Below are 27,644 nucleotides of genomic sequence, written 5' to 3'. Positions count from 1 at the left end.
TACCTTATTCCATCTACTTCATTTTTATCCACACATTTTTTGCTCGTTTCTTTATGCCTTATTTTCTTAGATGGAGAAACATGAGAATTCTACTACAACAAAGCTACAAAATTTCTCAAATGTTTCCATGAGAAATTTTTGTGAGTAATGATAACTCTAACTACTTTGGACTATCATTTACCAGGTCAATTTACATTTTTGCAATGATTGAATTTGTATGTAGTGTGTCAAAATTTGGTGTAATCATGTGAAATTCTTTATATTGTTCATGTATGAAAACTAAACTCTAATAATAATAATTAATTTGGTATAATATACACAAAATGAATAAATTGGTCAAACCTCAAAAGCAAGTATGTCAAACATTTTTCCTAGGTCAAAATATGAAGTATTGCTTGAAATAAGTTGACCTAAATGAAAAGAAAAGAAGCACATACTACCCCTAAATGACACGTGTCCTCGGTTCCACAGATAGAGCCTAGTCTCAATAGCACAGAATCATGGCCTCCTCCAAGGTACAAATTAAACATCATCATCAAACCCCTCCGCAGAGGAAACAGCACTCACTCATTCACTCACTCACTCACTCATTCATTCACAGTCTCACACTCACCAACCCCATACACAGAACAAAGAAGAAGAAGAAGAGTGACCCATCACTTAACTGGTCCCAAAGATTCAAACTTTGATAACGATTTAGAACAAGGATGATGTCCAGCAGCAATAGGGACAGAGAAGAAGCGCCACTTACATTCACGATCCCTTCATCTTCTTCCAATTCCTCACCAATCACCGTCTCCGACCAACTCGACAGCTACCTTGCAGACCCTAGGAGTGCTTCTGGAAGCTTCCAGAACGAGGGACTCCTCGGTGGCGGCGGTGGAGGAGGAGACCCTGCTGCCGAAGCCGAATTCGGCTTCACTCGCCCGGATTTTAGGCAGAGCCCTCTCGCCGGCACTGTCGAGCTTTATGAGCGCCACGTGTTCCTTTGCTACAAGAATCCTCGGGTTTGGCCACCGAGAATCGAGGCGGCAGAGTTTGATCGGTTGCCGAGGTTGCTCTATGCAGCTGTCATGGCTAGGAAGAACCACATGAAGAAGGAGGTGACTGTAACATTTCGCTTTTTTTTTTTAATCCTTTTTTCTTATTTCAAATCTCAATTTTTTTAAGAGATATAAAAAAAAGAAATTTCAGGGTTGGTTTGTATGCTTGAGGTAATTGGTTCTTTAATGGTTGGTTAAACTTTGTTCCTTGATTTTGTTGTTGTTTGGGGAAATTAAGTAATTGATTTTCCTTGAAGCAGTGGGTGGTGAATCTGGTAGAAGGAGCTACTCTAGTGCCAAGTTATCATTCAATTTCAAATGCTTGCTAGATGAAGTGTTTAGTGAGTGCTCAATCTAGATTGCTTCCGGTGGAGTGTCATTTTTGTTAGTAACTATGGTATTTAGTGATGTGTGATTGAGTTTTGTTCCTTGATTTTGTTGTGCTGAGGAAATTAGTGATTTTGTTGATGCTGTTGGAAGTGCTAATTGAATGTAATATTAAAATGGTTGCTCTTTTGGCATTCTTTTTTGGTTTAACATTGGATGTAGCTGATTGTCTTGGACTTTGTATGTTTGCTAGACTCGCTTAACGATATGTGAGGGTCATGATGGGACTGAAACATCAAATGGTGATGTATTGATCTTTCCTGACATGATCAGATATAGGTTGGTATGATTTTGTTTTTGCAGCATATGATTCCCTAGTGAAGGCTTTGATCTGTTTTTGTTCACTCCAGCTGGTCTCCGACGATGAACATTAGTGAAATTGCTTGATTGCAGGAGACTAACACATTTTGATGTTGAAACGTTTGTCGAAGAAGTTCTTGTGAAAGATGGAGAATGGCTTCCTGGAACCCCGGAAGCATTGAAAGGTTCATATGTTTTTGTGTGTTCACACGGATCCCGTGATCGTAGATGTGGGGTTTGCGGACCTGTCTTGGTCAGTAGATTCAGGGAAGAGATAAAGTTACATGGTCTTCAGGGTAAAGTGTTTGTAAGCCCATGCTCACATATTGGGGGGGATAAGTATGCCGGAAATGTTATTATATTTAATAGGTCGTGTGCGTATGGAGAAGTCACCGGGCACTGGTAAGGAGAAGATCTGCTTGGTCGATAAAATTTCTTTTTTGGTCAGAACTTTTTGAATCATTATTTAAAATTTTGAAATTCCACTATAAGATTGTTTATTATGTTGATTATTGTGTAAATCAATATTTCTTCATGTAAAATATGTAGGTATGGATATGTTACTCCAGATGATGTTCCTTCATTACTTCAACAGCATATTGTGAAAGGAGAGATTATAGACTCCTTATGGAGGTAATTGTTTCCTGTAATGCTTGATCTTGGTTAGTGTTTTGGTTTAAAAGTTATGTTTCTGTTTGAGTTTTATCCTTGAAGTGACAACATGCCCCTTTTGCTTTCAACAACAATTTTATATACTGGCATTACTTTTATTCTGAAATGTAGAATGTAAGCTTAGCCAGTCTACTTCTGTTTTCACATTAATTGACATCTTGATCTGTTCATTAGGGGTCAGATGGGTTTATCAGAAGATGAACAAATCAAGAGCCAAGAACAAAGGTTTCTGCTTAATGGTTTGGGAAGTTTCGAAGAAGGCAATGCAATGTACAGATCTCATGACAACTCTGTGGGATGCTGCCAAACAAATGGAGTGAGCTGCTGCCAAGAAAACGGAGTCTCTTCCTCTTCTCAGAATCATGTGTTAGTTGAGAAGAGAAAAAACGCCGATGTCATTGAGACAGAGGCAAAACTCTCGGCCGATAACAAGAGTGGTGAGACCGTGATTTCTCGCATCAAAAGCGGCAAAGGAGCGTCACGCAAGTTTCATTCCATGACAACATGGCTTGAGAGTTGGGAGCGAGAAGATACTTATGCCGCCCTTGCCGTTGTTTGTGCCGCCGTATCAGTTGGTATTGCCTATAACTGCTACAAACAGTTGACATAAGAGGAATCAACACTGGCAGTACTTTTCGGTTGTTCTGATCACATAGTTTTATTTTGCTGTATCTAGCTTCAAGTTATGTGATGCTATTGCAGTTCCTCTTTGTATCAAAATCCTTGATGTGTGTCCTTTACTATTGGAGTATTGGCTGAGGCACTTGTGTTGGGTTAGTAGTTCTCTTCATCTGTACATATAAGAAACCTTAGCCCCAATATTCAAATAATCTATTGGTAGTTTGCTTAGGGTAGAATTTGATGTGACCCTTTTTTAAAGTTTATGTAAAGCATACAGCTTTGGTGTTGCTAGAACTTTTGTTTGTTAATCTTAATTCTAAAGTTCTGTTCTGCATAGTCGACAAGAATCATAAAGGTTTCATGCTTTAAAACAATGAGATCAAACAAAGTTCTGTTATTAGAGATTTAAATCGAGTTGATGCAAGAAATTACAGCTAATAGGTATGAGTTCTTTGTCATTATAAAGAACTATTCCTTATCTGAAAGGGTTATATGTCAATTCAACAATTTTAGTGGCACTGAACTCTATAAGAGGCCAAAATAGTGTAATAATGAGTCTCCACAGTTTCAAACACCTTTAACAGTAACACCATTTAGTGAATTATTTAGGCCATTCTTGCTTTCCACTTTCCTGAACTCAATTTCTATAGTCTTGACAATTCTGGCATCATCTGGGTCTGTCTCTGGCAATTCTACATAGAAAGAATCCTGTTTGATTTGTGATATGGACTCCATTATCATAGCTTGCTGCTTCATATAATTATAAAGTTGTTTATGGAAGACATGATCAAGGGAGTAGCAGTTTTCAGCATTCATTGTTGCATTGTGTTTGGTTAACTTTGATGAGTCCTTGCAAAAATGTGGAAGGGATGCATAGTCCATTACCTGTTTCACAATTTTTAAAAGAACAATATCAAACAGTTTAATTTTGATGCACTGAAGTGTAAAACATTTTACATAGTCGCCTAATTTTATCTGTTCTTTTAGATAACCATTCACGTAGTCAATGCAAAAGGTAGTTATTTTTTGCTAACGTGACATTATGTAATTAGATGTATGTGTAAAACTGCTTTACACCGACAGTACATCAAAATTAAATTCATATGACAACATGAAGCTCTATAATATTCTGAGATAACACCAAATATAAGAGGTAATACTGTTTTTACCTTAAGTAATTCCTCCCTGCCACAACCTTGCAGCACTTGAACTTTCTTCCTTGTTCTTTCTTGCAAAAGAGGCTTTACAACCTGCCAATTGTTATTCATGTGAAAAACAAAACAACCCTTAAGTTAGTTATTAATCTATGGATTTTGTTATGACATTTATGAAACTAAGCTTAAATTCTTCAAACAAAAGGGTAGGTGCAAACCTTCCAACATGCAGAGAATACATATGGAGCATTGACAATATAGTATGTGTCTGTCTTTTCTGGATAATTCAAGTCATCTATGGTAGATATAGATGTCAAAAGCTACACAAGGTGGATGATCAAGGAACTCTCATGAGAACAAAAGATGAAGAAAAAGAACAAAAGATGGTAAACTACTATTTTGTCCCACGAATAATACAAATCGGTCCACGTTTTGGGTGAATTGGCAAACAGAAACTATGCTTTACAACAAGACAATTAACAATATTTGAGGAACCATTTTATCAGTGAATACTTTTTCAGAGAGTTAAAATAGCAGTTTACTAAGAAAATGCTTTTAAGTTACATATTTTCTATGATGCTGAAAAATGTGAAAATCAATTGCCTAACCACACACATATACTGGTGGATCCTACATTGACAGCTTTTTCCAAAATCATATATCAAGACCAAATTTGACAATTTTGACATGATTTTAGAAGACACCAGAGAAATTGGCCATTTAAGTTATTGACATACCTTCATTTGGTTCAGTGCTGATAGTCTTAGGCCTGTCATATCCAAGACTTTCACACAGGTACCAATGTATCTTCCATGATTCTTGGTAGCTGTTGGCTAAAAACAAAACTTCCAAATAATCAAGCAGCAAATCAAAGATTTTTCAATAAAAAGAATTGTCAAAAACAGTGTTAGGTACTAACCAAGATCACCCTATCCCTATATTCATTCATTTGGATGTGAGATTGTACATAGTATTTGTCCTGATCAAAAAACAATACACAAATTAACATCAATAAAAAATCAAAATGAAGTTCAGATACCTCACTAATCAACATTAGTATTGAACTTACAGAAACTTTGCCATATGTGCTAAGACCAACACCAACAGCAATGACTGGTAGACCCTGCCATCATCATTCATCACAAAATGGAACATATTAGCAATCATACATAAAGAAGAATAAAAGCTCTAATGAAATGTATCATTCTGTATAGAGCAGCACAGATCTTACCTCTTTTGTGTAACCAGACATTCCAATGAGTTGCGAATCTCTCACGTTTCTGTACGAATCGGCCGGGATTGGCCTCTGCTGATCAACAAACCCATGATGATCAAGATATAAAGATGCCATAAAACTAGAAAGACAATAGAATTCAGAAGAGAAATTGGAAAGTGAATCAAACTCACAGCTAAAACATTGTCAATCTCATTTTCCACTCTCCATTGCAAGCAATCAATTAACTGTAATATTAGTTTAAACCATCAGCATAGTGAATGAATACACCAAAAGTTGAAGATTTAAGAGAGAAACTACTAAACATATCTAACCATTTTATGTGCTTTGGGAACATTCCCATCCCTTGCTTTGAGAAAACGTACTAATGTTTCTCTGGGATAACCCTGGTGCATATTCTGCATTATAAACAAGCTTTCAGAGCTTAAGTACAAACCTAACAAATTTTATGAACCACAAAACTATAATCACTTGTTTATGATGGTTCTGACTTCTGACATACCTAAAACAAGGTGAACCAAAGCTTCTTACCCAAGTAAAATTTTGTGCTAAAGGAACAAACTTTCTGGTAAAAATAGATCATTTATAATAATCTAATTTATTAGGACTAAAGTAAGGGAAAAAAAAACAATATATAAACTTGTTATCTAAACATGTTTCTGATCATCATAGTTATAGCTTGTACAGATTTCTTTTTCCATTGCCATTCTCATTTCTCAACACATCAGAATATTAGATCAAATCAAATCAAACAAAACTAAGAGACTGAAGAACAAAACCTGGAATGTGTTCTTGTGTTGTTCATCCACTGCACCAAGAAGGTGTTGTATGTATTGTGTCAGTAACATTTAAACAAATCAGCAGTAAGATCATAGAAGATGAAACAGAACAATATTATGCAAGCAAAGTTTGGAACTGAATATGCATACAGGTTTCCAGAAGGGACTGAAACTGCTTCATAGCTTCATCATTCCATGCATCCATGTCTTATGGTAAAGATTAAAAAAGTTCCCCAGGTTAAAAAGTTGCTGAGAAATTCTCAGGGGAAAATCTGCAACTAAGAATTTGAGGCTTCTGATGTTTATATAATCAAGAAGCTACTGTGTCCACATAATTAAACCTTAAACTAATTAACCAATTGGGGTGTCCTTAGTTAAAAAATGTTGATGCTTTGTTTGTTGTGTCCACAACACTTCCTATGACAATAAAGTATCCAAGTATCTTGGACTTTTGTTGCAGCTTCCTTTTTAAAGTATGAACTCAATTCAGTGGGCATCACTACAAAGAAATAATATAAACACAAAAACTAAATCGGTCATTGAACTGATAAAATAGATTTAATTACAGAGGACTAATCCCTATTTAATTATAGTTAAAATCCATATAATAAAATAATACATAAATTCAATTTTGATATATGACTATGTAAAATAATATATAGTTGTATAAAATATTTTACACTTTAGTATATGAAAATTAAACTCATAATATATTTATTCATAAAATATATTTTTTGTGAAAGAAAATTACTGTACATAGTTTTTTTTTTTTTCTTGCTAGTGTGAGGCACTCATGAATTTTAAGTCCATAATGTCTAGCAAAAGAGCACTCATAGGTTGTTTAATATTTATAAATCATTGAAAAAGTTAAGTTATTGTTAATTTGGTAAAAGAAGAAGCACATTGCTTTTTTTGTGGTTTAATGCTATATAGTATAAAAAATAATAATAATAATAATCAAAGTACATAATCTTAAGTAAGTGAGCCATACCTTATAAAGTTGTAAAGGAAAATTTTAAAATATAATAAAGTTGACAAGAATTTATATCTAAATCATGAAGGAACCTTATCTCCTAATAATTTGTCATTTTCATTTCCCTTTGGCAGTTGTTTTCCAAATCTTAGAAAAAGGTCGAAAAAGAATGCATTAAAATAATTTCTAAGATTCAATTATACCCCTACTATTTTTTTTCTATTATTCTCTAATTGTATTTCAAAACTTATCTAATTCTTAAATTTCATTAGATATGCTGCCTAACCTTTCTTTTTGCTTAAAGTTTTCCACGGCCAACAATGAAGATGCTTGTTTATATATATATATATATATAACGTGGATAATAATAATAATAATAATGTGCCAAAACGACAAGATTTTCCATTTGGAAGATGCTCTAATAAAGAACAATCATGTAATTATTAATTAACTTGTAATTAAAATGAAGGAATCGACTCACTTAATTTAAGTATTTAACACACTATGTAGCTACTAGAAGATGGAATAGCACGAGAATATACCATTTCTCCATTATTATGTGCACATATGCTTGTGTCCATAATCCATCTATAAACAAATATTCCTTGTCCAGCATAATATCTATGTCCAACGAAAAATAAGAACAAAAAAGCATTCATGTTAAAAAAACTAGGAACATACACACGTTTTATAACTAGAGAATGTATTGATTCTTTTGTCCATATATTGTAACTATACACCATAAAACATACCACGCATCTATAATAAATTGGATTTATTATAAGACCTTAATTTTGATATATTAATCTTAATTTTGATATATTAATAATATAAAAATTATATATAATTATTAAATAAGATTTATGTATTTAGATGATTTTTTAAATAATAAATTTAAAATTTTATTATTTTTACTAATGTGATAATAGAAGATTAGTTGTTGATGTAAAAATTCTACATTAAAGAATCACTCGGTTGAAATATACTCAGAACTTTATTATAAAAATTTTAATGGAGATAATTTTTTTAGTATATATAATATAGGCTAATTTGTTAAAATAATACAACGTATAATATGTAATAATATATGATCTTTAGACGACTAAACTGATTAATTATCACTTAGATCATTTAACAACCATGCACTTGTTCTCTATGAAAGATTCTAATTAATTTCTATAACATTTTTGACTTTGTAGATCGTTAAATATTATTCTCATATTGGTAATATAGTATAATAGCCACCTCATAGCTCATATATGTGCTTAACAGCATCTGATGCAAACAAACAAATTAAAATTGGGGAATCGTTTAATCAGTTTCTCAAAATTACATGTTCCTTAAAGATGATTCTTTGCCAATAATAATGTTCAATATGCGCTGATCCTGTTAATAATTATTTTATACTATTTGAGTTGACAGAAATACTTTTTTATAGTACGCCTGGTGAATTCATAAAAATTCAATTTACTCAACTTTCTGCATGCTTCTAACTTTTCTTTTTGATGTGAAATATGCATCAAGAGAAAAATGTTCTGATGATTTGGGTACACTACAATCACAGAATGTTATTTTTCTGATATTTAGAATTTCTCTATAGTTAGACACATCAAATTAATAGGTTAATTAAGGATGATTTATCTCCATAATCTGGCAACTCATTTTGTAAACATTGTCATAGGTAAAGTATTGCTGCTGCTACAGAATTATCCATCACAATTCACAACTATATAAAGATATGAATGAGTCATGAGACTGTAAAATAGTCCTTGATCACATCAAGTACCCGGTTTGCTACTTCTGGACCAAACAACCTTGGAAAGCTTGAACCAAGATCAACCTCTATGGTCTTGTTTCTAATCACACCATCCCTTTTCTTCAGATACTCTCTTTCTTCATCTCCTACTTCTCTGTTTGCAGAGGCACACTTGTCCAGCCATATTTCAAGCACCTGCTTCGAAACGGGGTCCAGGTGCTTGGCAATTATCTCCTCCATCCGCTCCTGCCCACCATTCTCTGTTTGAATTCGGACTAGGATACCGGTAGGGGAGGAAACGGCGCGGATGAAAAGTGACGAGGAGAAATAAGGTTGAACCTCAGGGAGTGTATGTAGGGCCTGCCTATGTGCATCAAGCTGAGTGTCATCATAGAATGTTTGTAGGTAATTTGGCCAAAGTACGGGGTCTTTTCGGGGAGGCAAATCGAGGATGAGGATTAGAGTTGTAGGGCTGCTGCGGATGATTTCAAAGACAAAGTTTGGTGCATCAGTTGAAGTGTTGAGATAAGCTGAAAGACTTGTGATATCAAAGGATCCTCCTGTTGGTAGCTCTGAATGCACCCAACTTCCCAGCACAAAATCTATCTGAATCACACATTCAAAATCCAATTTGATCATCATCAATTGTTTGTGTGCAAAAAATAGACACTAGCACTTTACAAGTACCCCAAATCATGAGTGTCTCTACATAATCTCAAGGGATCTCAGTCCATGTTCTAGATAGACCAAGTGAATAATCTTATTAACAAAACAAGGTCAACAGCACACAGCAGGAAACCAAAAAAGCATAAGACAAAATGATTTTGTATACATAAGGAAACAATGGCAAGAAAGAAACAAAGGATCCTTACATATTATATATGAACTAGACTATTTGTATTTCAAAAACTAAATCAACCACTCATGTAGAATACGTACTGCAATACGAAATTCATATGAAAATGTGTAAAATAATGCATGTACATATACACAAATACAATTGATGACTGATTTTTACATTAAGACAATAATCTATGGACATTTCCATATTATATACACTTCACATAGAATATCCCAACACATTGGGAGTCATATAACCTAAATCAATGCATAGTATTCTGGTGTGGTAGTTACTACTCTATAAGCATTAGTTTCATATGCAATCAACACAACACAATTACAATATTCAGATAACTGAATTCTCTCATGATAAGTTTATATATTAACGGTCTTAAACAGAACCGAATCTACAACACTAAAGACATGCATTAGCTTAATTGAAATTGAGAATGCTGGAAAGAAGGAAGGAAGGGTGGGAATTATTACAGGGGAGTGAGGATGAGCAGCTCTAATATGGAGAGAGGCTTGTGCAGAACCAGTCTGGCTTTGGTAATGGCGAACATGGTTGGGGAGTGTGGAAGGAAGAAGATGCGAGTGAAATCGATTCTCCAGTGTGGAAACAAGATCAACCATGAGACTCTTGTGTGGAGAAGAAACGAAAGGGAACTCCATGAATTTGTTGTTGTTGTTGTTGGAATCCATTAGAGAGCAAGAGACAGATAAAGGCCTATAACAAAAAGAAGAAGATAAGATGAACATCACTCCCTTGCATCACTTTCCAGTTTCCACTCACACTACCTACTCCATCGAATCTAATATGTAGTGTTAAACCGTTACTTAAATATGTTAAATTGTTTAATAATTTTTAATTATTATTTTTTGTCTTGGGCGAATTTCAGAAAACAATACCCGAACCGGTAACCCGAACCCGCTGCTAGCACTTCTAATGGAAGCTCAACCTTCTCTGTTTACCAAACCTTCCGTCAATGAAGGAGGGAGAGTGGTTAGGTTCTTTATGTTATTAGATGGGTAAGAGTCAGGTCTGTTTCAGTTCGGGTCGGGTTTGTCCGGCCCATTCATTGACAAAAAAGAAAAAAGTACTTGCTTACAAACAACCTTCTCTTTTGATGCATATCAACTTAGGAGTAGATGCTGAAATAAAGCTGAAATTGGGTCAACAAAATCAGAATTGGAAAATGAGACTATAAAGCTGAAATAAAATAAAAAAGTATAAACAAAAGAATTGAAACATGGAAAGATGCTTTGCAAAATTGGGTCAACAAAATCAGAATTGGAAAATTGGCAGAAAAAGAACCAAAGAGGCAAACCGGATTAAAAGTGATATTAAATTATCTAATTTTAAAGAACTATATACGGATCCTTCCATGCCAGGAGCAATCACGTTGAGAATTTATCAAATTACACAAATTCAGTTTATATTTGTCAAAATATTTGAGCAACAGTAAAGAGGTAGAAGAGAAGAAGGCATACCTAGGGTTTACTGCAATGGAGAAGGCGAAACTCATCTCGGCAGCACAATAGAAAAAATTGTTTAAATACAAACAATAAATTTTAAAGGATTTGATTAACAACAGAAGCAATAGTTTTAAACAAGAATAATTAATTGATCTCAAACAATCAAACAAGAACATAAGGACATTTGTTAGAATGAAAGAACATAACCACAAAAAGATATACTTTCCTCTACATTCCAGTAAAGGAAATACCTAATCTTCTATTTTCCAAATGGAAAAATAGAAAATAAATTAGAGGAACAGTGAGAGACTATACCTTGTCACTGTTTGACAGCAAGTTTTGTTTAGAAAACAACTTCATTCACATTTAGCAAAACATATGCATATTAGTTGCTCTATCTGTGTATCTCTAAGATAAAAGAAAAGAGTAAACCGCTCTCCTTAGCACCATATGTCACAAAATTTGATACGTTCTCTCTACCAATATGCAACAAAAACTAACAATTGCTACCAGATCAGAGGCATACAAATTGGTGAGGAATAAGAACCAATATATTCACACATCAACAAACAAAATTATGAGGATAATATATTCACAAACAGAGTTCTAGCATCAACCAACAAAATTCCAACATCCAACTTAAAAAAGGAAAAGAAAAATCCTAAAGCTCGTTTTGTTTTTCTCTATGGTGATGTTACTGTGGTGGTATGGTCTCCTGGGACCTCATCTCCTACAATGGCAACATTACTGCCTCTAAGGTTAGCCACAAGATTTCCATCCTTAATCTTGAAAGAGCCAACCACGGAGAAAAGGTCCAAGCATGATGTTTGACATCCCTCTTGAAGCAGGGATTGAGCCTCACAATACCCCAAAAGAAATTGTTCAGTGACACTGGAACCAGTTTTAACAAGGCAGGTTTTCTTCTTCGACTCAAGAAATTGAGGTATTGAGGATTGAACAAGATTCTCAGCCAAAGGCCCAAATGTCGACATATCATAAGCTTTCCGATAATGCTGAGCAACCTACATCATCCCAATCAAACAATTTAACAAATGAAGATTGACATCAATCAATTGCACTAAGAAAAAATCAACTGAAAAGCTAGATGATGATACATACTGGATATGCAGGTAATGATGATCGATAAGAATGGGAATTACAATGGGAAGGAGGATAATTCCATTTCAATTCGTCAATCTGAGCGGTTATTATCTCGCGAAGCAGCTCGACGCAGTTTACTGACAAGTCAATGGTGGCAGATGCCTTCTCTGCCTCATGCTTCCACAGTATGAAGAACCAATACGAAGCATCGTTTAAGGTGTCCACGGCAAGGTGAAGGCCTTGGTCGGTGGTAAGATCGCAGGAGAGAGTAATGTGGGTGCAGAGGGCTCCCAAGTTGAAGAGAACAGAGGCCTTTTCCAAATGGATGTTGTGCTGGGAAGAATTCTCTTGTGGGTTGAAGGCATTGTACCAAACAAAGATAGGTGGACTGGGTGAGTTAGTCATGGGGAACAAAGGCTCAACCATGCAAAGGCATTTGAAATAGCGGATAAGGCAGTCACGGCGAATGGGTAGAGAGAGGTCATCACGCTGCATTTCACTGCGCAATTTATGTAGCATTTGGAAAAGGCCTTCTACTCTCTTTGCCTCACTCTCCGAGTATTCAAGGGCAACATAACTGTGAAGGGGATGATAGAGGTCCAAGGGCTCACTCTTCTTCAAAGGGATTGCCAGCATATCTGAGAAAGACGAAGCTGAGAGGATGGCCAAATTTATTGGATAAGGAGGAGGCATGTTCCACGGGCTGGACACTAGCTTTCCATTGTCAATAATCTTGAAAGAGCTGTACTCAGAGAGGAGGAGGTCAAGGTATGGGATTCTATGGTGCTTGGGTATAGACATGTCCCTGGACTTGCAAAACTTTCTAGTGTTCTTTTCAAGGACAGGATTTACATCATGATCAAGACAAGATTGTAACAATGAAATCATGCAACAAATCCCTCTAACTAATTTTTCAGTGACAGATTCTGCATCATGATCAAGACGACAAGATTGAACCAATGACAATGTTTTAGGTCGCTTGGAATTGGGTAGGATGGATGATTGCCTCTGACGAGCCTCCCCCTCAAAGAATTTCACCTTCCGAGAAAGATGTGTTATCCAGGATTCGTCAAATGAGCCAACAAGTTTGGTTGCAGCCGAATCACTTAGTATCAGATCAAATGCCATTCGATAAAGCTTAGAAACCTACATCATCATAATCATCATCAACATCATCCTATTGAAAATCTAAAATCAATCAAGAGTTAAAACTGACCGATTCAAACCCAACGGCACATTGATGTTGTTGTTGAGCGGAACTGGCGTCTTCATTTGTGTTGTTGTGGTGAAGTCGTTGCTGTAAGTTGAGCTCCGAGGCCTGAGCGGAGAAGAGGCGGTGCAGACTCTCGGCGAAGAGTAGAGTCAAGTCGAGAGTGGCGGAGACGTCCTTGGCAAAAACCTTCCAGAGTTTGTAGAAGAAGTTGGCGGCGGCATTGAATGCGTCCATTGCAAGGTGACGGCCAAGGGCGGTGGTGCGGTCGCAAGAGGCCCCAATCTGGCTGCAGATGGCGCCAAGGTTGAAGATAACAGCAGCCTTCTCCAATTGGATGCTGTTGCGCTGCGAGGAGACCCCATTCTCACGCTCAGAGGAGAAGGCGTCGTACCAGACAAAGATGATGGGGTCGGCGTCGGCATCGGAGGAGATAGCGGTGAAGAGTGGCTCAACCATGCAGAGACATTTGAAGTAGTGGACGAGGCAGTCACGTTGCATGGGAAGGGAGAGGTCCCCTCGCTCCACCATGTCCCTGCGGCAGTTGTTTAGGGTTTCGAGAATGCTTTCCACTTTCTGTGCATCGCTCTCTGAATATTTTGTGGCTACGAACTTGCGTAACGGCCGGTACAGACCCACCGGATCACTCTTCTTCACAGGGATTGCCAGCACCCTTTCCGGGTTCGGATTAACGTTGCTCATGGCGACGGCGAATCAGGATAGGATACGGTTAACATTGGATGAAGATCGACGGAAATCGGAACTGGAAGGAATTGATTCTGGTGAAGGCTAAAGAAGAAAGAGATTAAAGAGTAGAAATTAAAAAAAATTAACAGAGTCAACTTTAATTATAATTATTGTCAAACAATACTCATTTTGTATGGGTACACTTATTTTTATGGGTTCCGTACAACACTAATTTAATTTTTTTTTTTAGTTAATTTTGAGAACGATCAAATTTTACACGATCAAAAATGACCATTTATTCTCAATATAAATGTTATAACATATATATCCCCTGCTTTTATTAGCTTTTTCTGTTATTTTAAGTAATTCAATTTAATATAAGTGAAAATTCATATGCAATTGTGTTTATATGAAGTTGTTATTTGATATATTTGATTAAATTGTTATTTAATATTTTTCATTTAAATTCTAAAAGGTCAAACAAAATGCTACTTACCAATGACAATGAGTTATAACTTAAATGACATAGTCTCTCCATATTCACCTAAGAGATCGCGGATTTGAGTCTCTTTATTTTCAATAAAAAAAAGGCTATTTGCATATAAAAATCAACTACTATATATTTTTTATTAAATACATATATAATTTAATTTATTTTTAATATATATTTAATATTTTAATATATATTCTACTTTAACCACTAATTTTAATAATTAATTTTAGTGTACACCTAACATGTTTAAAAGTTAACATATATATTCTCTCCCAATTGGGTTGGATTGGTTCATATTCATTTTTGACATGATCTTCTCATGTTTGTCTCTCCATCATCGATTATTCAAGATTTTAATGTGAAAATGATAAAGTCATGGTAAAATAAAATCAAGAGAATCCAAAATCCTCGAAGCTTATTGAAACCTCCTTATTAATTGTATTTTATGTTAATTTTTTTTCCTGGTATCGTTGCAAACCGCAGAAAAGAGATAGTGCGAGCTTTTCGTATGGGCAAATGAAGAAGATGAAACTATTGTTAGGAGAGTTGATTCTGTAAGAGATATTGACCATTGGAAAATGAATTTAAGATGGACAATTAGGGATTTGGAAGCTGATGTTAGAGTTTTAAAAATATGGAACTGTATTTTAAGTTTGCTTGCGTTTTTTATTGTGGTTTTGTGTATTGATTATGACTTAGTTGTAGGAAAATAAACTATGTGAAATTGTTCGTCATTGTACAATTGAAATTGACTTGAATGCAATAGATATGTTAAACATCACTTTTTGCCAGTGTTATTTTCAAGTTGGCTAATATGATAATGTTGAATATTATCAATTTTTGCAATGTAGTGGTATGAAGTTGCGTAAAAAACAGCATCTAATTTTCAATTTCAACTTGGCTAACATGGTGATATTAAATATTATCACAGTCTTTAACATGCACATATCAAGTTGCAATTAAAACACCTAATTTAAGATAAATGGTTATAGTAACATGGTGATACATAGTCATAACAATCATCAGCATTGATTTGTATGTAGTATCATCATTATACAAAATATTAAAACCATTCAAAATAGAATCACCTATTGAAATTCAAACTTAAACATTCTATATCAGTTTTACTGTTTTTGACTTGTACATAAACTAATCCCAAAATACAATCATCAAGATGAACCCAAGTTTAACATAATTAAATACAACAAAAACAGAAAGCTTCTCATCACTTCTTCCTTGGAGGTATGAAGCCTGGCGTAGGGACAAACCTCATGACCCCTGCCAATCTTGTTGCTGTCCTAGAACTTGCTCCCTGCATTAGATCTATATTTGCAGCAGTTGAGTGTTGAGATCTTCTCTTTGGGGGCAACTTGTTTGGCCTTGTAGGTTGAATTGGAGCAAGTGGAGCAACCTGCAAGATAATGAGTCAGTTCTACTGAAGAAATGTGTAAGGAATAATTATTGTTTATTGCTTTAAAGTGAGTTGAAAAATCATACCATTTCATTAATCAATGGTTGTGAATATCTGGGTTGTGTGATTTCAACCTCTGAGGCTGCAGTATCATTATTAGCATTGTTATCGGCTTTCCAATATCATTAGCAACAACATGTCCATCATTGCTAGCAGTATTTCCATTATGCCCATCAACACCAACATCGGCAGCATCACCAGTATTTGCAACAGCAGCAGTAGCTTCAGCAATTGCTTCATCGTCAGCCTTTTTATGACTGCAACTTCTTTTAGTATGGTCTTTTGTCCCACAATAGGTACAAGTAAACTGCTTGTATTTTCTGTTCAACTTAGTTGCATTTTTTTATTTTTTACTTCCTGAAGGTTCCTCATCAACATCTTTTCTTCTCTTCTTTGTCAAAGTTCCTGGCTTTCTCTTTACTTTAGTAGCTAGAGGCTTAAGGTATTGAGATTTTTCCCATAATGCTTCTCCTAGAATTGGATTCAATGAGTGCAAGTATGTAGCCTTATAAGAATCCATAGTCAACCATTTGTGACAAAAATCTTCAGGATCTTTGTTTACTCTTGACAATACAGCACATGCGTAAACACATGGCATACCTACAATTCATACCACTCCTTATTACACAATAAGCTCAAAAACATAAATAAACTCATATATTAATCAAATTTTTAAAGTATTTAAAGTCAAGGAAAAAAATCTCATATGAAAAAAATGTACTCCTAATGTACTTTTTATGTACTCCTAATATAAATTATTACCATCCTAAACAAATCTATATAAATCGGCTCAACAACTAAAACAAATCTATATATATTAATCAAAATAAACATGTACAATTCCTTAGTTATTCTTCACATGAAAACACATCTCCAACAACTCAGAATCACATGAAAGAGTTCTTAACCATACTCTGGCGACAAAGGAGGACATTAAGAAGTTGGGAGAAAGAAATTCGGTTAAAATCGGATCGTCAGCAAGTAATTCTAGCGGGGAAACCATTCTTGAGAGAATGTGCAAAATGCCAGAATGTAACTAACTTATATGGAGAACTATTTAAACTAACCATGTCCCACTTCTTCTGCGCGGGATCAGGGATGACTTATTTAAAAAATTATTTTAAATTAAAAATTTTAATTTTTAATATTTTTTATTATTTTATAAATTTTTATTTGCTAGACTGATTTTTCTGTCATTTTAAAGTTTAAACAAATATAGTTCAATTGACTTAAATACTTTACTATGATTTAAAGTACCCAATAAGTTAGGTACTCTTTTTGTACTCTTTCTACTAGGGTTTAGGTATGAGTGACGGAGTGAGCGGGGGTGGGTTCACGAAGAGGGTGAGGTTTCTAAGGAAGAACATCGCTTTCAAAAGGTTTCCTTCCGCGACATGGTGACTGGACAGAGGTATCCACACCCTTATAAGGCATGCTTCGTTCCCCTCTCCAATCGATGTGGGCCTTACAATCCACCCCCTAAGGGAGTCCAGCGCCCTCGCTGGCACATCGATCCGAGCTCTGGCTCTGATACCATCTGTAACAGCCCAGACCACCCGCTAGCACGATATTGTCCGCTTTGGCACACAAGGCCTCACGGTTTTGCCTTTGACGATAGGGATGATAGCTGAAACCCCCCACACTCACTCGTCAAAACGCGTCATGCTAGGGAGAGGTATCCACACCCTTATAAGGCATGCTTCGTTCCCCTCTCCAACCGATGTGGGCCTTACACACCATGGTATGGGTACGCTTTTACGGCTTAGGGATTCGTTACTACCATGAGAAGGCTATGTTGAGGATCGCCGCTGCGGTGGGAAAGCCAGTGAAAGTCGATGTAGCAACTAAGATGGCAGTAAGAGGGAAGTATGCGAGGGCTTGTGTGGAGATTGATTTAGGCGTTCCCATTACTCGTAGTGTTGAGGTGGATGGGAGGGTTTTGGATGTTGAATATGAAAGCCTTGAGTTGGTCTGCAATACGTGTGGTTGTTATGGGCATGTTGGTGTGGACTGTAAATTGATTAGTTCAATTTCAGCGAACATTGATAAAACAGGGGTGAATGAAGACAAGGAACAAGATCATGAGAAAATAGATCAGGTGCCATTTTCTTCTAATATTGAGAAGCCTTTTGTTTTTGGTAGTACTACAATTGGGATAGAGAAGAATAAGGATAAGGAAGTGCATGTAATGGAAGGGGCACATACAGGGGATACAACGTGGACCAAAGTGGAAAGAAAGGCAAAGGGCAAGAAGGTCTTTTTGGGTAGGCATGACCAGGATAAGTCCAAAAAAGTTTATGTGGATAAATCTTCTAATTATGTTGCTAAAGGAGAACCTGCTATGAAAGGCATCAATGTGGTTGAATCATCTTTACACATAAGTAAGGGCAATCAAGTGCTAAAACAAGCGAGGAACTTTAAATTAGCTTCGTCAGGTTTTACCTCTGCTCAAGGTGTGACGGGTGGCAAGCAAGGACCTGGTTCAGAACGGGCAGGGGCTTATTCGCAAGGCGCAGAGACTTCTAAAACGCCATTCAAAAGCAATTTAAAGAGATTAAGGCCTAATTCTCTTCAGAATTCTCCGGTTGAGAATGGGCACAGTGTGGTTACAGTGGAGACCCCACTCACTACCCTCAAATAATCTGAGGTGTGGGTCTCACTCCAAGTAATATTAATATGGATTGTACAAATATTATAGCTTGGAATGTGAGAGGAGCTGGAAATAAGCTGGCTCGGGTGCATCTGAAACAATTGGTAAAGAATTTTCATCCGTACGTTTTTATCATTTTAGAGACTCATTGTGCTTTCCAAAAGATGGCTGTCTTTTTGAACAGATTAGGTTATACTCCTATTCATATTGATGAAGCTCAGGGGCATAGTGGAGGTATTTGGGTGCTCTCTGCATGGCCCGGAGTATCTTGCAATGTCGTGGCAGCGAGTTTGCAAGTGGTGTGTGTTGAGTTTTCGAATGGCGATTTTTCTTGGGTCTGTGCAGCAATTTATGCAAGTCCCGTTCCTAGCAAAAGGGAAGAAGCTTGGAGGGTTTTGACAGATTTTTCTAGAAATTATTCAGGTCCTTTATTAGCTATTGGGGATTTTAATGAGGTCCTTCTTTCATCTGAGGTTAAAGGTGGGAACTTTGTCTCTCGAAGGGCAGAGCGGTTTGGAGCTCTCCTAGATGAGTGTGGTTTGATTGATTTGGGAGCCCATGGATCTTTGTACACTTGGTTCAGACATATGCAGGGTAATCGGTTCATCTCGAAGAGGCTGGATAGGGCTGTGGCTACTGATGCTTGGTGTTTTCGTTTTCCGGAAAGCTATGTGGAGAATTTGGCGAGGATGCATTCTGATCACTGTCCCATTATGATACGATGTCAAGGTAATGATAGAAGAGTCGAGGTAAAACCTTTCCATTTTCAAGTAGCTTGGTCTTATCACCCAAGTTTTTTGTCGGTGGTCAGGGGTGCTTGGGACAAGGGTAGACCCAATCCTATTCGTTGCCTTTCTCAAGTCAGAGATGATGCTTTGGCCTTTAACCGAGATGTCTTTGGGAATATTTTTAAAAGAAAGAGGGAATTGGAGAGGCGTGTGACCAGTATCCAACAGCGAATGGAGAGAGTTGATGCTTTATCCCTCATACAGGAAGAAAGGGAGTTACAGGCTGAATATAGTAATCTGCTTATGCAAGAGGAGTTGTTTTGGTATCAAAAATTCCGAGAGCATTGGGTCAGATTTGGAGATAGAAATACTAAGTTCTTTCATATGCAAACCATTATGCGGAGGAAGCGTAACAAGGTTCAGGGGTTATTTTTGGAGGATGGAAGATGGAGTATTGATCCGCAAGAACTCGAAGAATGTGCAATTGGATTTTATAGAGATCTTTTTTGTAATGTGGAACATGTAGAACTTGATGTGATGGGGGATCAGGAATTACCTTCTTTATCTCGTGAGGCTATTGAAAGTCTCACAAGAAATGTTTCTAAAGAAGATGTTAGGAAGGTGGTTATGGGTATGAACTCTTTTAAGGCCCCAGGTGCCGATGGTTTTCAGGCTTTTTTCTTCAAGGAATATTGGGAAGTGGTTGGTACAGAGGTATGGAAACTTGTTAAGAAGACTTTCGCTGGGTTTGATCTGGATAGTGCTCTGTTTGACACTTTGGTGGTGCTGATTCCTAAAGTTGATAACCCGTCTCGCATGAAAGAGTTTCGTCCTATCAGCCTCTGTAATGTCATCTACAAGATTATAACTAAGGTGGTTGTGGAGATGTTACGACCTTTTCTACAAGATATCATTGGTCCTCTGCAGGGAGGGTTTATTCCTGGAAGGGGTGCCCCAGACAATATCATTGTAGCCCAGGAAGTTCTCCATTTTATGAAGAAAACCAAATCAAAGAAAGGTGTTCTTGCTTTTAAAATTGACCTAGAAAAGGCTTATGACAGGGTGAGCTGGGAGTTTTTGGAGCAATCTCTCATAATGTTTGGCTTTCCAGGTACTATTGTTTCTCTTATTATGAAATGTGTAAAGTCTTCCTCCCTTTCTCTAATGTGGAATGGTAACCGGTTGGATGGTTTTCAGCCAAAGAGGGGTTTGAGGCAAGGAGACCCGATGTCTCCTTATTTATTTGTTATTTATATGGAGAGGTTGAGTTGCCTCATTGCTAGGCAAGTGGAGGTTGGTAGATGGAAACCAGTGACTGTGTCTAGGGGAGGTCCTGTAATCTCCCATCTCCTTTTTGCAGACGACCTTATCCTTTTTTGCAAAGCGAAGAAATCTCAAGTGCTTCATGTTTTGGACACTATGGCCACCTTTTGCAGAGCATCTGGTATGAAGGTGAATTTTGACAAATCTCGTGCTATCTGTTCTATGAATGTTTCTAGACAACGCAAGGATCTCTTCACTGGTATTTCTTCTATCCGATTTGCTAATTCTCTGGGAAAATACCTTGGTGTCCCCCTTAAGCATGGCAGAGTTACTAAAGCTGATTTTAATGATGTGGTTGATAAGCTTACTAATAGGCTAGCATCTTGGAAAGGTCGCTTCCTTAATAAAGCTGGTCGGATTTACCTTGCTAAATCAGTTTTATCTTCTATACCTATTTATAGGATGCAAGTAAGCCTTTTTCCATCAGGTGTATACTCTAACATTGATAAGTTTACTAGAAGTTTCATTTGGTGTGGTAGTCATAATCACCGTGGTCTTCATTTAGCATCTTGGAGAGTTTTGACGACTCCGAAAAAGTTTGGAGGTATTGCTTTGCGGGAGTCGCGGTTGGTTAATTTTTCTTTATTAGGAAAGCTAGTTTGGCAAATTTTGATGAATCAAGAGAAACTGTGGGTCAAGATTATGCTTCAAAAATACCTCCAGAATAGAAACCTATTTGCAGTTAAAGCAATGGGTTCTTCATCGTATATATGGAAGTCTATTGTGCACACAGCTTCCGTATTAAAGGAAGGGTTTGTTTGGGAAGTGGGAGCTCTTTTCTAAGAATTTCTGGTTTGACTCTTGGTTGCACTCTGGGCCAGTAGGAGCGAGGGTTGAATTTCTTGATATTTGTGAGGCTGCTTTGACCATTGAAGATGTTTACCGTGATGGAGTTTGGCATTTGGAGAGGATTTACTCTTTTATTCCTATGGACTTAAGGGAAGACATTCTTAGTTTAGTACATATTTCGGCTTCTGGTCGTGATTTGGGTTGGAGTTGGGAGCACACTCTTTACTCTGCTAAATAAGGATATTTATGGTTAATTAATTCAGAATAAGTTGAATTGGGATAGAAATATCAATTGACTTTGGCTTTGGAAGGCGTGGGTCCCTGAAAAGTTGAGGCTCCTAGTGTGGCTTTGCCTTCATGATGCTGTACCAACTCAATATCTGCGTTTTCGGTGACATCTCTCCTCCTCATCCTTATGTACACGTTGCAATCAACTTCCGGAGATAATTCTTCATTGTTTTCGGGATTGTGAAGTGGTGCGATCAGTTTGGGTTTCTCTAGGTTTTTCTTATGTATGTTTCTTTGGCTCTCACGAGGTGCATAATTGGTTCAAGCATGGCCTCCTCAATGAAGGTTGTTCCAAATTTGCAGCTATAATATGGTCAATTTGGCAAGACAGAAATATGGATAATTTTCAGGGAATTTTTGGATCTGCTGGGTCAATTGCATACAAGGCTCGCAGGTGCATGGTGGATTTTGAATATACAAATCAGAATCGAGTGTGTTGCATCCAGGGATTAAAATCTCTGTCTTGGTCTCCGCCAGAACCTGGTGCTTGGAAGTTAAATTGTGATGGGAGTGTGAACTTGGGAGATGATTGTGCTGGTTTTGGATGGGTAATTCGCGATAGCTCCAGTCAATGGGTAATGGGATGCTCAGGAAATTCCTTTGGATCTAGTGTCATCAAGATGGAGTTGTGGAGTATATGAAAATGTTTGGCTTGGGCTTGGGAGGCGGGTCTTAAGCTTGCTGTCTGTGAGACAGATTGCGCATCAGCTTTTGAGCTAGTGACTAGTTGGCAAGTTCCACTCTGACATCTTGAAAAAGAAGTGATACAACTGATCTTTGACTTGAAGTTAAGAAGGGATTGGGATATTCGTTTTGAGCTTATCCCGAGAGAAGCTAATGTCGTGGCAGATCGGTTGGCAAATATGGGATCTGGAGGTAGCGGAGCTGATGAGGTTCACCTTTGGCACCAGCCGCCAGAGGTGGTTTGTCCTCTCTTACTGTTAAGAACCTGATTTTTTTTCTTTTTATTTTCTGCTCTTTTGTTTTTTCTCTTGGTTGTTCACCAAAAAAAAAAAAGTTTAAACAAATATTTTGATATGTGTATTAGACAAATATACTTTGTTTGTGTTTTGAATTATATTGACTTGCTTGTTTAGAGTACTTTTCTTTTAATTTAATAATACGATAAATTTATTTATTTTTTGAAATAATATAAATATTTAAATACAAAGTAGATAAAAATTTGTATTAAATTTATATTTATTTTGTATGAAAACAAGTTTATTTTGCAATGAAAAAATCTAAAAAAAATTATATTTTTTCTCACTGACGGATTTACAGACGGATTTTTTGTCTGTAATCAGAGTGTGAGATGATTTTGCAAAGTTTAAATTACAGACGAAAAATCTGTCAGAAAATTTGTCTGTAATTACAGACAGAAAATTTGTCGAAAAATTCGTCTGTAATTACAAACGAAAAATTCGTCTGTAATTACAGACAAAAAATCCGTCGGAAAGTTCGTCGCCTTCGGAAAATGGATCGAGAATTTACAAAGGGAAAATCCGTCGGTAACTGGTAAAAATCCGTCGGTAATTTTCTGACAGAAAAAAATTCGTCGATAAATAATTTTCGACGAGGCTTTTACAGAGGAACAAAATTCGTCGGTAACCAAAAATCCGTCTGTAATAAAGACTAAATCTGTCTGTAAATCTATCTGTATTAATCCATTTTCTAATTGTGAGATAGATAAATAGATATGTTTGGATATAATAATATAAAAGTATTTTTTTGTTTACTTCTTACATAAAAAACATCTTGTTTGTTAAGGAAAAAAATCTTAAAAAAAAAAAATATAAATTACAACTTTTTAAAAGAGATATTTTTTTTTAATACTTTTATTTTTATTATTAAAAAATTTGCTAAATATGTTAAAAAAAATTATTAAAAATAATATTTTTTTATCAAAATTAATGACGCCCAAAAAGCACAAAAATTTATCCAAAACTCAATCAAATTTATGCCCGCAATTGTGTAGAAAAAATATATAAAAATTGGGATCCAATTTATATAATTTATTTGAAACAAATTCAACTCAAATCATTTGTGATTACGATCAATATATTATTTTAGTTTAGAAGATTTGATTAGATTCAATTGGATCGGCCGTTTGTGATTTTGATCTCATATTAAAACCGTCCATAGATCCATTGAGATGCTAATGTCATTTTGAAACATGAAAACCTTCATATAAATAGAATACAATAAGAACATTAGAATAGATTTTAGATCGATAGTCATCTAGCAACGCAAACTCAAACTGAAACGATGACGTTACTGATCATAATTATGAATGACGCCGAGAAGAACGCGTCGACAGGACGTGTACTGCTCCGTCATCACACGGCCACCGCAAGAACGCCGCCGCTGCCAGACCTTCCGAAGGAATTGATAATGGATATCTTGCTGAGGCTTCCGGCAAGGACGCTTGTTTCCCTAAGGAGCGTGTGCAGTTCCTGGAGAAACCTAATTTCCGCCCCTGACTTCACCCGCAACCACCTTCGTCGTTCATGCTTATGCGATCCAAGCCTGACTTCGCTACGAGACAATGGTGTCAGATACGACAGTTTTGGAATTCTGTCCGTACGGTCAATAATGGACAAACCTTTTGAACCTACTAAAGTCGATTGCTTCAGTGGACAACGCTACAACAGAATCGTTGGTTCTTGCCATGGATTGTTATGCTTTTTTGATGATGATGATGGCGGCCAGAATACACATGGCATGTTGTGGAACCCCTATACCGGATTCACATTCCAGTCACCACAAATCAGCGGTCAAGTCAGCGTTTGTGGCTTTGGTTATGATCATCTCAGTGACAGCTACAAGCTTTTTGGAATTATAAGGAAGAAAGGGCCATCTGGTTTGGAATTTAGTACCAGAATTTATACTTTTGGACCAACTTCTTCCTGGAGAAGAATTGATGATATCCCATTTGGCCAACCTGGTGTTCCAACTGACGACCCTTTTATGCCTGATAATATGGAAAGGGTGTTTTTTGGTAGTAGCTGAGCATGCACTATTAATTGGAGTGTTAATCATGAGGTGGTTGTTTATTTTGATTTGGGTAAAGAGACTTATAGTCATTTCTCTCTGCCTTATACCGATTCAGATGATTATTTCCAGAGGATGAGCACTTATTTATGTATATTGAGAAACTGTCTTTCTATTTGTTATGAGCATTTGAACGCACAATGCTGGTTTGTGTGGCAGATGAAAGGATATGGAGATGCTCAATCCTGGACTAAATTGGCAATTATTCCGTTCCACCCGCATCTCGTAAATTTGAGTTTTCCTTTACAATCTCTTTACATCTCGGAAAGTAATGTTCTTTTGGCCATTTCTCCATCTTTAAGAATAATTTTGTGTAATTTAAAGAATGGTAGCATAAATTCACCTGACAACATAAATTTAAAGGAGAACTATCCTAGTCTTTGTCAAAGTATAGGTTTTAGGATGGCTTATATCTACTATGAAAGCTTAGTTTCACCAAATGGTCTTCAAAGCAACTCATCCAAAATATTGCTGCAAAAACCAAAGTTTATTGTCTCTTAAAGTCTGTATGCACCTTCATTTGGTGAAGCCTTTCTAGCATTAGTCTACTACCATCTCTTAAAGTCTGTATGCACCAGAACAGCAGCAACTTTTGATCGCGCCGGCAACAAAAGCGTGGACGGCCAGATGCAGGAAACGCGTGCTACGAGATGAATCTGTTCAACAATTCGCTTATATTTCAATCAATAGAGACAGGGAGGAGGGACCATGGAAGAAGTCGCCGACAGCTTCAATGCATGTGGGGAGGGGACACGGGAGGTGAGAGTCGGAATCACCACGAAACAGGAGAAGGAGCTCCTTCAAGGTATTGGCAAGCGCAGTCCAGGAAGAATGAAATGACATGCATGTTGGAGAGAGGTCGCAGTCATTGTGAAAAAGCACAAAATGGTCACCATTGAAGACGACCAACAGTTATCGAGTCGGGGTAGGCGCGACATGGGCGACCTCAAGAAGGCAGTACCTGATGAGGATTCCAATCGAGGCCACAGTCGAGGATCCAGGTGCCTGATTTTGCCTCCATGCAACAAACGATGGCAGTCTTCAAGGGTGAGGGCGAGGAAGGGAGGTTTGGGGCGACTAAATCCTCATTTTGGTCCTGAAGCGATTACTCATTTTGGTCCTTGAAATTTAAAATTACCTATGTTGGTCCTCCATATTCAAGTCCAGGCACCAATATGGTCCCTCAATTCTTTCCGTGCTGAGATTGCACCCTCCTTGTCACGCTGGATGATGAGTAAACAACATCGTTTACTTTTGGCGTCCAAACAAGTTAGAAACGAAGAATAGTAGAGGTAGAGAAGAAGACGAATACTTTATTTTGGGTCTCCATCGTTTTTTCTCCCTTTATATACAAAACGATGACATTTCTGACTTATTTGGGTGCTAAGGATAAACGACGTCGTTTACTCATCATCCAACGTGGTAGGAAGAGTGTCATCTGAGCATTCCATTTGTCTAGTCATCACCGGAAAGAATCGAGTGACCACATTGGTGCCTAAACTTGAATATGAAGGACCAGTATAGGTAATTTTGAATTTCAGGGACCAAAATGAATAATCGCGCTCAGGGACCAAAATGGGTATTTAGTCGGTTTGGAGCTGTTAGGGGAGGGCGGGTCTTGACGTGGGTACTGGGTAGGGCTTTGAGTCGGGCTGGGTTCTGTTTGTGTAGGCTGTGTCAGCTCTTCGGCCTAAGGCCATGTCCAAAAACACAAACAAAAAAGAAAATCTTGGCTAACGGGCTCAGCCACCGTAAACATAAAGCAGGAGACAAGCTCTGCAACAAAATGGCCAGGTGTCCATCTCATATTCATATAAAAGGAATATCTGTAAATCTGTATCAAACAGCATCTGTACTATAGATTGACGCTTGTTTTTTTAGTTAATTTTGAGAACGATCAAATTTTACATGATCAAAAATGACTATTTATTCTCAATATTAATGTTATAACTATTCATATATTTCCTGTTTTTATTAGCTATTTTTTATTATTTTAAGTAATTCAATTTAATATAGATAAAAATTCATATACAATTGTGTTTATGTGAAGTTGTTATTTGACAATTATTAAATAATTTGACATATTTAATTAAATTATTATTTAATATTTTTTATTTAAATCCTAAAAGATCAAACAAAAATTGCTACTTGCCAATAAGTTATAACTCAAATGATATCATCTCTTCATACTTACCTAAGAGATTGCGGGTTTGAGTCTCATTATTTTCGATAAAAAAAAAAGCTATTTGCATATAAAACTCAACTACTATATATTTCTGATTAAACACATACATAATTTAATTTATTTTTAATATATATTTTATATTTTAATATATATTCTACTTTAACTACTAATTTTGATAATTAATTTTAGTTTACACCTAACATATTTAAAAGTTAACATATATATTCTCTTCCAATTGGGTTGGATTGGTACATATTCATTTTTGACATGATCTTGTCATGTTTGTCTCTCCATCATCGATTATTCAAGATTTTAATGTGAAAATGACAAAGTCATAGTAAAATGAAATCAAGAGAATCCAAAATCCTGCAGTAAAATGATAATTAACAACTTTACTGTCCTACAGAAATTCGTCCGGTGCAAAAACATATCA

At 36.5% G+C, this 27,644-nt stretch overlaps 4 protein-coding genes and 1 pseudogene across 5 annotated transcripts; 2 read left to right on the top strand and 3 right to left on the bottom strand.

The window, feature by feature from the left end:
• The first annotated feature begins 524 nt into the window (after window positions 1-524).
• LOC107609387 (Sucrase/ferredoxin-like family protein) lies at window positions 525-3,394 on the top strand. The gene is made up of 5 exons (XM_016311343.3): window positions 525-1,103; window positions 1,624-1,709; window positions 1,824-2,132; window positions 2,280-2,363; window positions 2,577-3,394. The coding sequence occupies exons 1-5, from the start codon at window positions 708-710 to the stop codon at window positions 3,010-3,012; spliced, it is 1,311 nt and encodes a 436-aa protein (XP_016166829.1). The 5' UTR covers window positions 525-707; the 3' UTR covers window positions 3,013-3,394.
• Window positions 3,388-6,724, bottom strand: LOC107609904 (phosphatidylinositol/phosphatidylcholine transfer protein SFH9). The gene is made up of 11 exons (XM_016311962.3): window positions 6,341-6,724; window positions 6,191-6,219; window positions 5,726-5,809; window positions 5,585-5,638; window positions 5,409-5,483; window positions 5,247-5,300; window positions 5,097-5,156; window positions 4,915-5,010; window positions 4,396-4,497; window positions 4,193-4,273; window positions 3,388-3,908 (listed from the first exon to the last, which is right to left on the bottom strand). Exons 1-11 carry the CDS (start codon window positions 6,393-6,395, stop codon window positions 3,591-3,593), a joined length of 1,008 nt encoding a protein of 335 aa, XP_016167448.1. The 5' UTR covers window positions 6,396-6,724; the 3' UTR covers window positions 3,388-3,590.
• A 2,053-nt stretch (window positions 6,725-8,777) lies between these two features.
• ACD2 (accelerated cell death 2 (ACD2)) lies at window positions 8,778-11,477 on the bottom strand. 2 transcript variants are annotated; one of them, XM_016310386.3, is made up of 3 exons: window positions 11,251-11,477; window positions 10,246-10,486; window positions 8,778-9,525 (listed from the first exon to the last, which is right to left on the bottom strand). In XM_016310386.3, exons 1-3 carry the CDS (start codon window positions 11,409-11,411, stop codon window positions 8,911-8,913), a joined length of 1,017 nt encoding a protein of 338 aa, XP_016165872.2. In that variant the 5' UTR covers window positions 11,412-11,477; the 3' UTR covers window positions 8,778-8,910. The 2 variants fall into 2 exon arrangements, with proteins under 2 accessions (XP_016165872.2, XP_020962523.1); XM_021106864.2 differs by lacking the exon at window positions 11,251-11,477 and adding an exon at window positions 10,669-10,809.
• Window positions 11,478-11,792: 315 nt separating this feature from the next.
• Window positions 11,793-14,415, bottom strand: LOC107606428 (uncharacterized). Its single transcript, XM_016308493.3, has 3 exons — window positions 13,553-14,415; window positions 12,355-13,482; window positions 11,793-12,257 (listed from the first exon to the last, which is right to left on the bottom strand). The coding sequence occupies exons 1-3, from the start codon at window positions 14,246-14,248 to the stop codon at window positions 11,919-11,921; spliced, it is 2,163 nt and encodes a 720-aa protein (XP_016163979.1). The 5' UTR covers window positions 14,249-14,415; the 3' UTR covers window positions 11,793-11,918.
• Window positions 14,416-24,240: 9,825 nt separating this feature from the next.
• On the top strand, window positions 24,241-25,527 carry LOC107606427 (F-box/kelch-repeat protein At3g23880-like; annotated as a pseudogene).
• Window positions 25,528-27,644: the final 2,117 nt, after the last annotated feature.

Source organism: Arachis ipaensis, chromosome B7, assembly GCF_059453495.1.
Source record: "Arachis ipaensis isolate K30076 ecotype BB chromosome B7, ASM5945349v1, whole genome shotgun sequence".
NCBI lineage: Eukaryota > Viridiplantae > Streptophyta > Magnoliopsida > Fabales > Fabaceae > Arachis > Arachis ipaensis.
The sequence above is the reverse complement of the archived record's forward strand: the minus strand, read 5'-3'. Positions and strand labels throughout refer to the sequence as shown.

Bases quoted from the DNA above. Each gene is read 5' to 3' on its own strand.
- LOC107609387 (XM_016311343.3), top strand. From the start codon at position 708: ATGATGTCCAGCAGCAATAGGGACAGAGAAGAAGCGCCACTTACATTC. The intron at 2,133-2,279 runs GTAAGGAGAAGA...TAAAATATGTAG, and splicing joins GGAGAAGTCACCGGGCACTG to GTATGGATATGTTACTCCAG. The intron at 2,364-2,576 runs GTAATTGTTTCC...TCTGTTCATTAG, and splicing joins ATTATAGACTCCTTATGGAG to GGGTCAGATGGGTTTATCAG.
- LOC107609904 (XM_016311962.3), bottom strand. From the start codon at position 6,395: ATGGATGCATGGAATGATGAAGCTATGAAGCAGTTTCAGTCCCTTCTG. The intron at 5,157-5,246 runs GTAAGTTCAATA...TTTTTTGATCAG, and splicing joins GCACATATGGCAAAGTTTCT to GACAAATACTATGTACAATC. The intron at 4,498-4,914 runs GTATGTCAATAA...CACCTTGTGTAG, and splicing joins CAGCACTGAACCAAATGAAG to CTTTTGACATCTATATCTAC.
- ACD2 (XM_016310386.3), bottom strand. From the start codon at position 11,411: ATGTTCTTGTTTGATTGTTTGAGATCAATTAATTATTCTTGTTTAAAA. The intron at 10,487-11,250 runs GTATGCCTTCTT...TTTTTGTTATAG, and splicing joins TCCATTGCAGTAAACCCTAG to GCCTTTATCTGTCTCTTGCT. The intron at 9,526-10,245 runs GTAATAATTCCC...TGTGTGATTCAG, and splicing joins CTGCTCATCCTCACTCCCCT to ATAGATTTTGTGCTGGGAAG.
- LOC107606428 (XM_016308493.3), bottom strand. From the start codon at position 14,248: ATGAGCAACGTTAATCCGAACCCGGAAAGGGTGCTGGCAATCCCTGTG. The intron at 13,483-13,552 runs GTCAGTTTTAAC...ATGATGATGTAG, and splicing joins GTGCCGTTGGGTTTGAATCG to GTTTCTAAGCTTTATCGAAT. The intron at 12,258-12,354 runs GTATGTATCATC...GGGATGATGTAG, and splicing joins CATCATTACCTGCATATCCA to GTTGCTCAGCATTATCGGAA.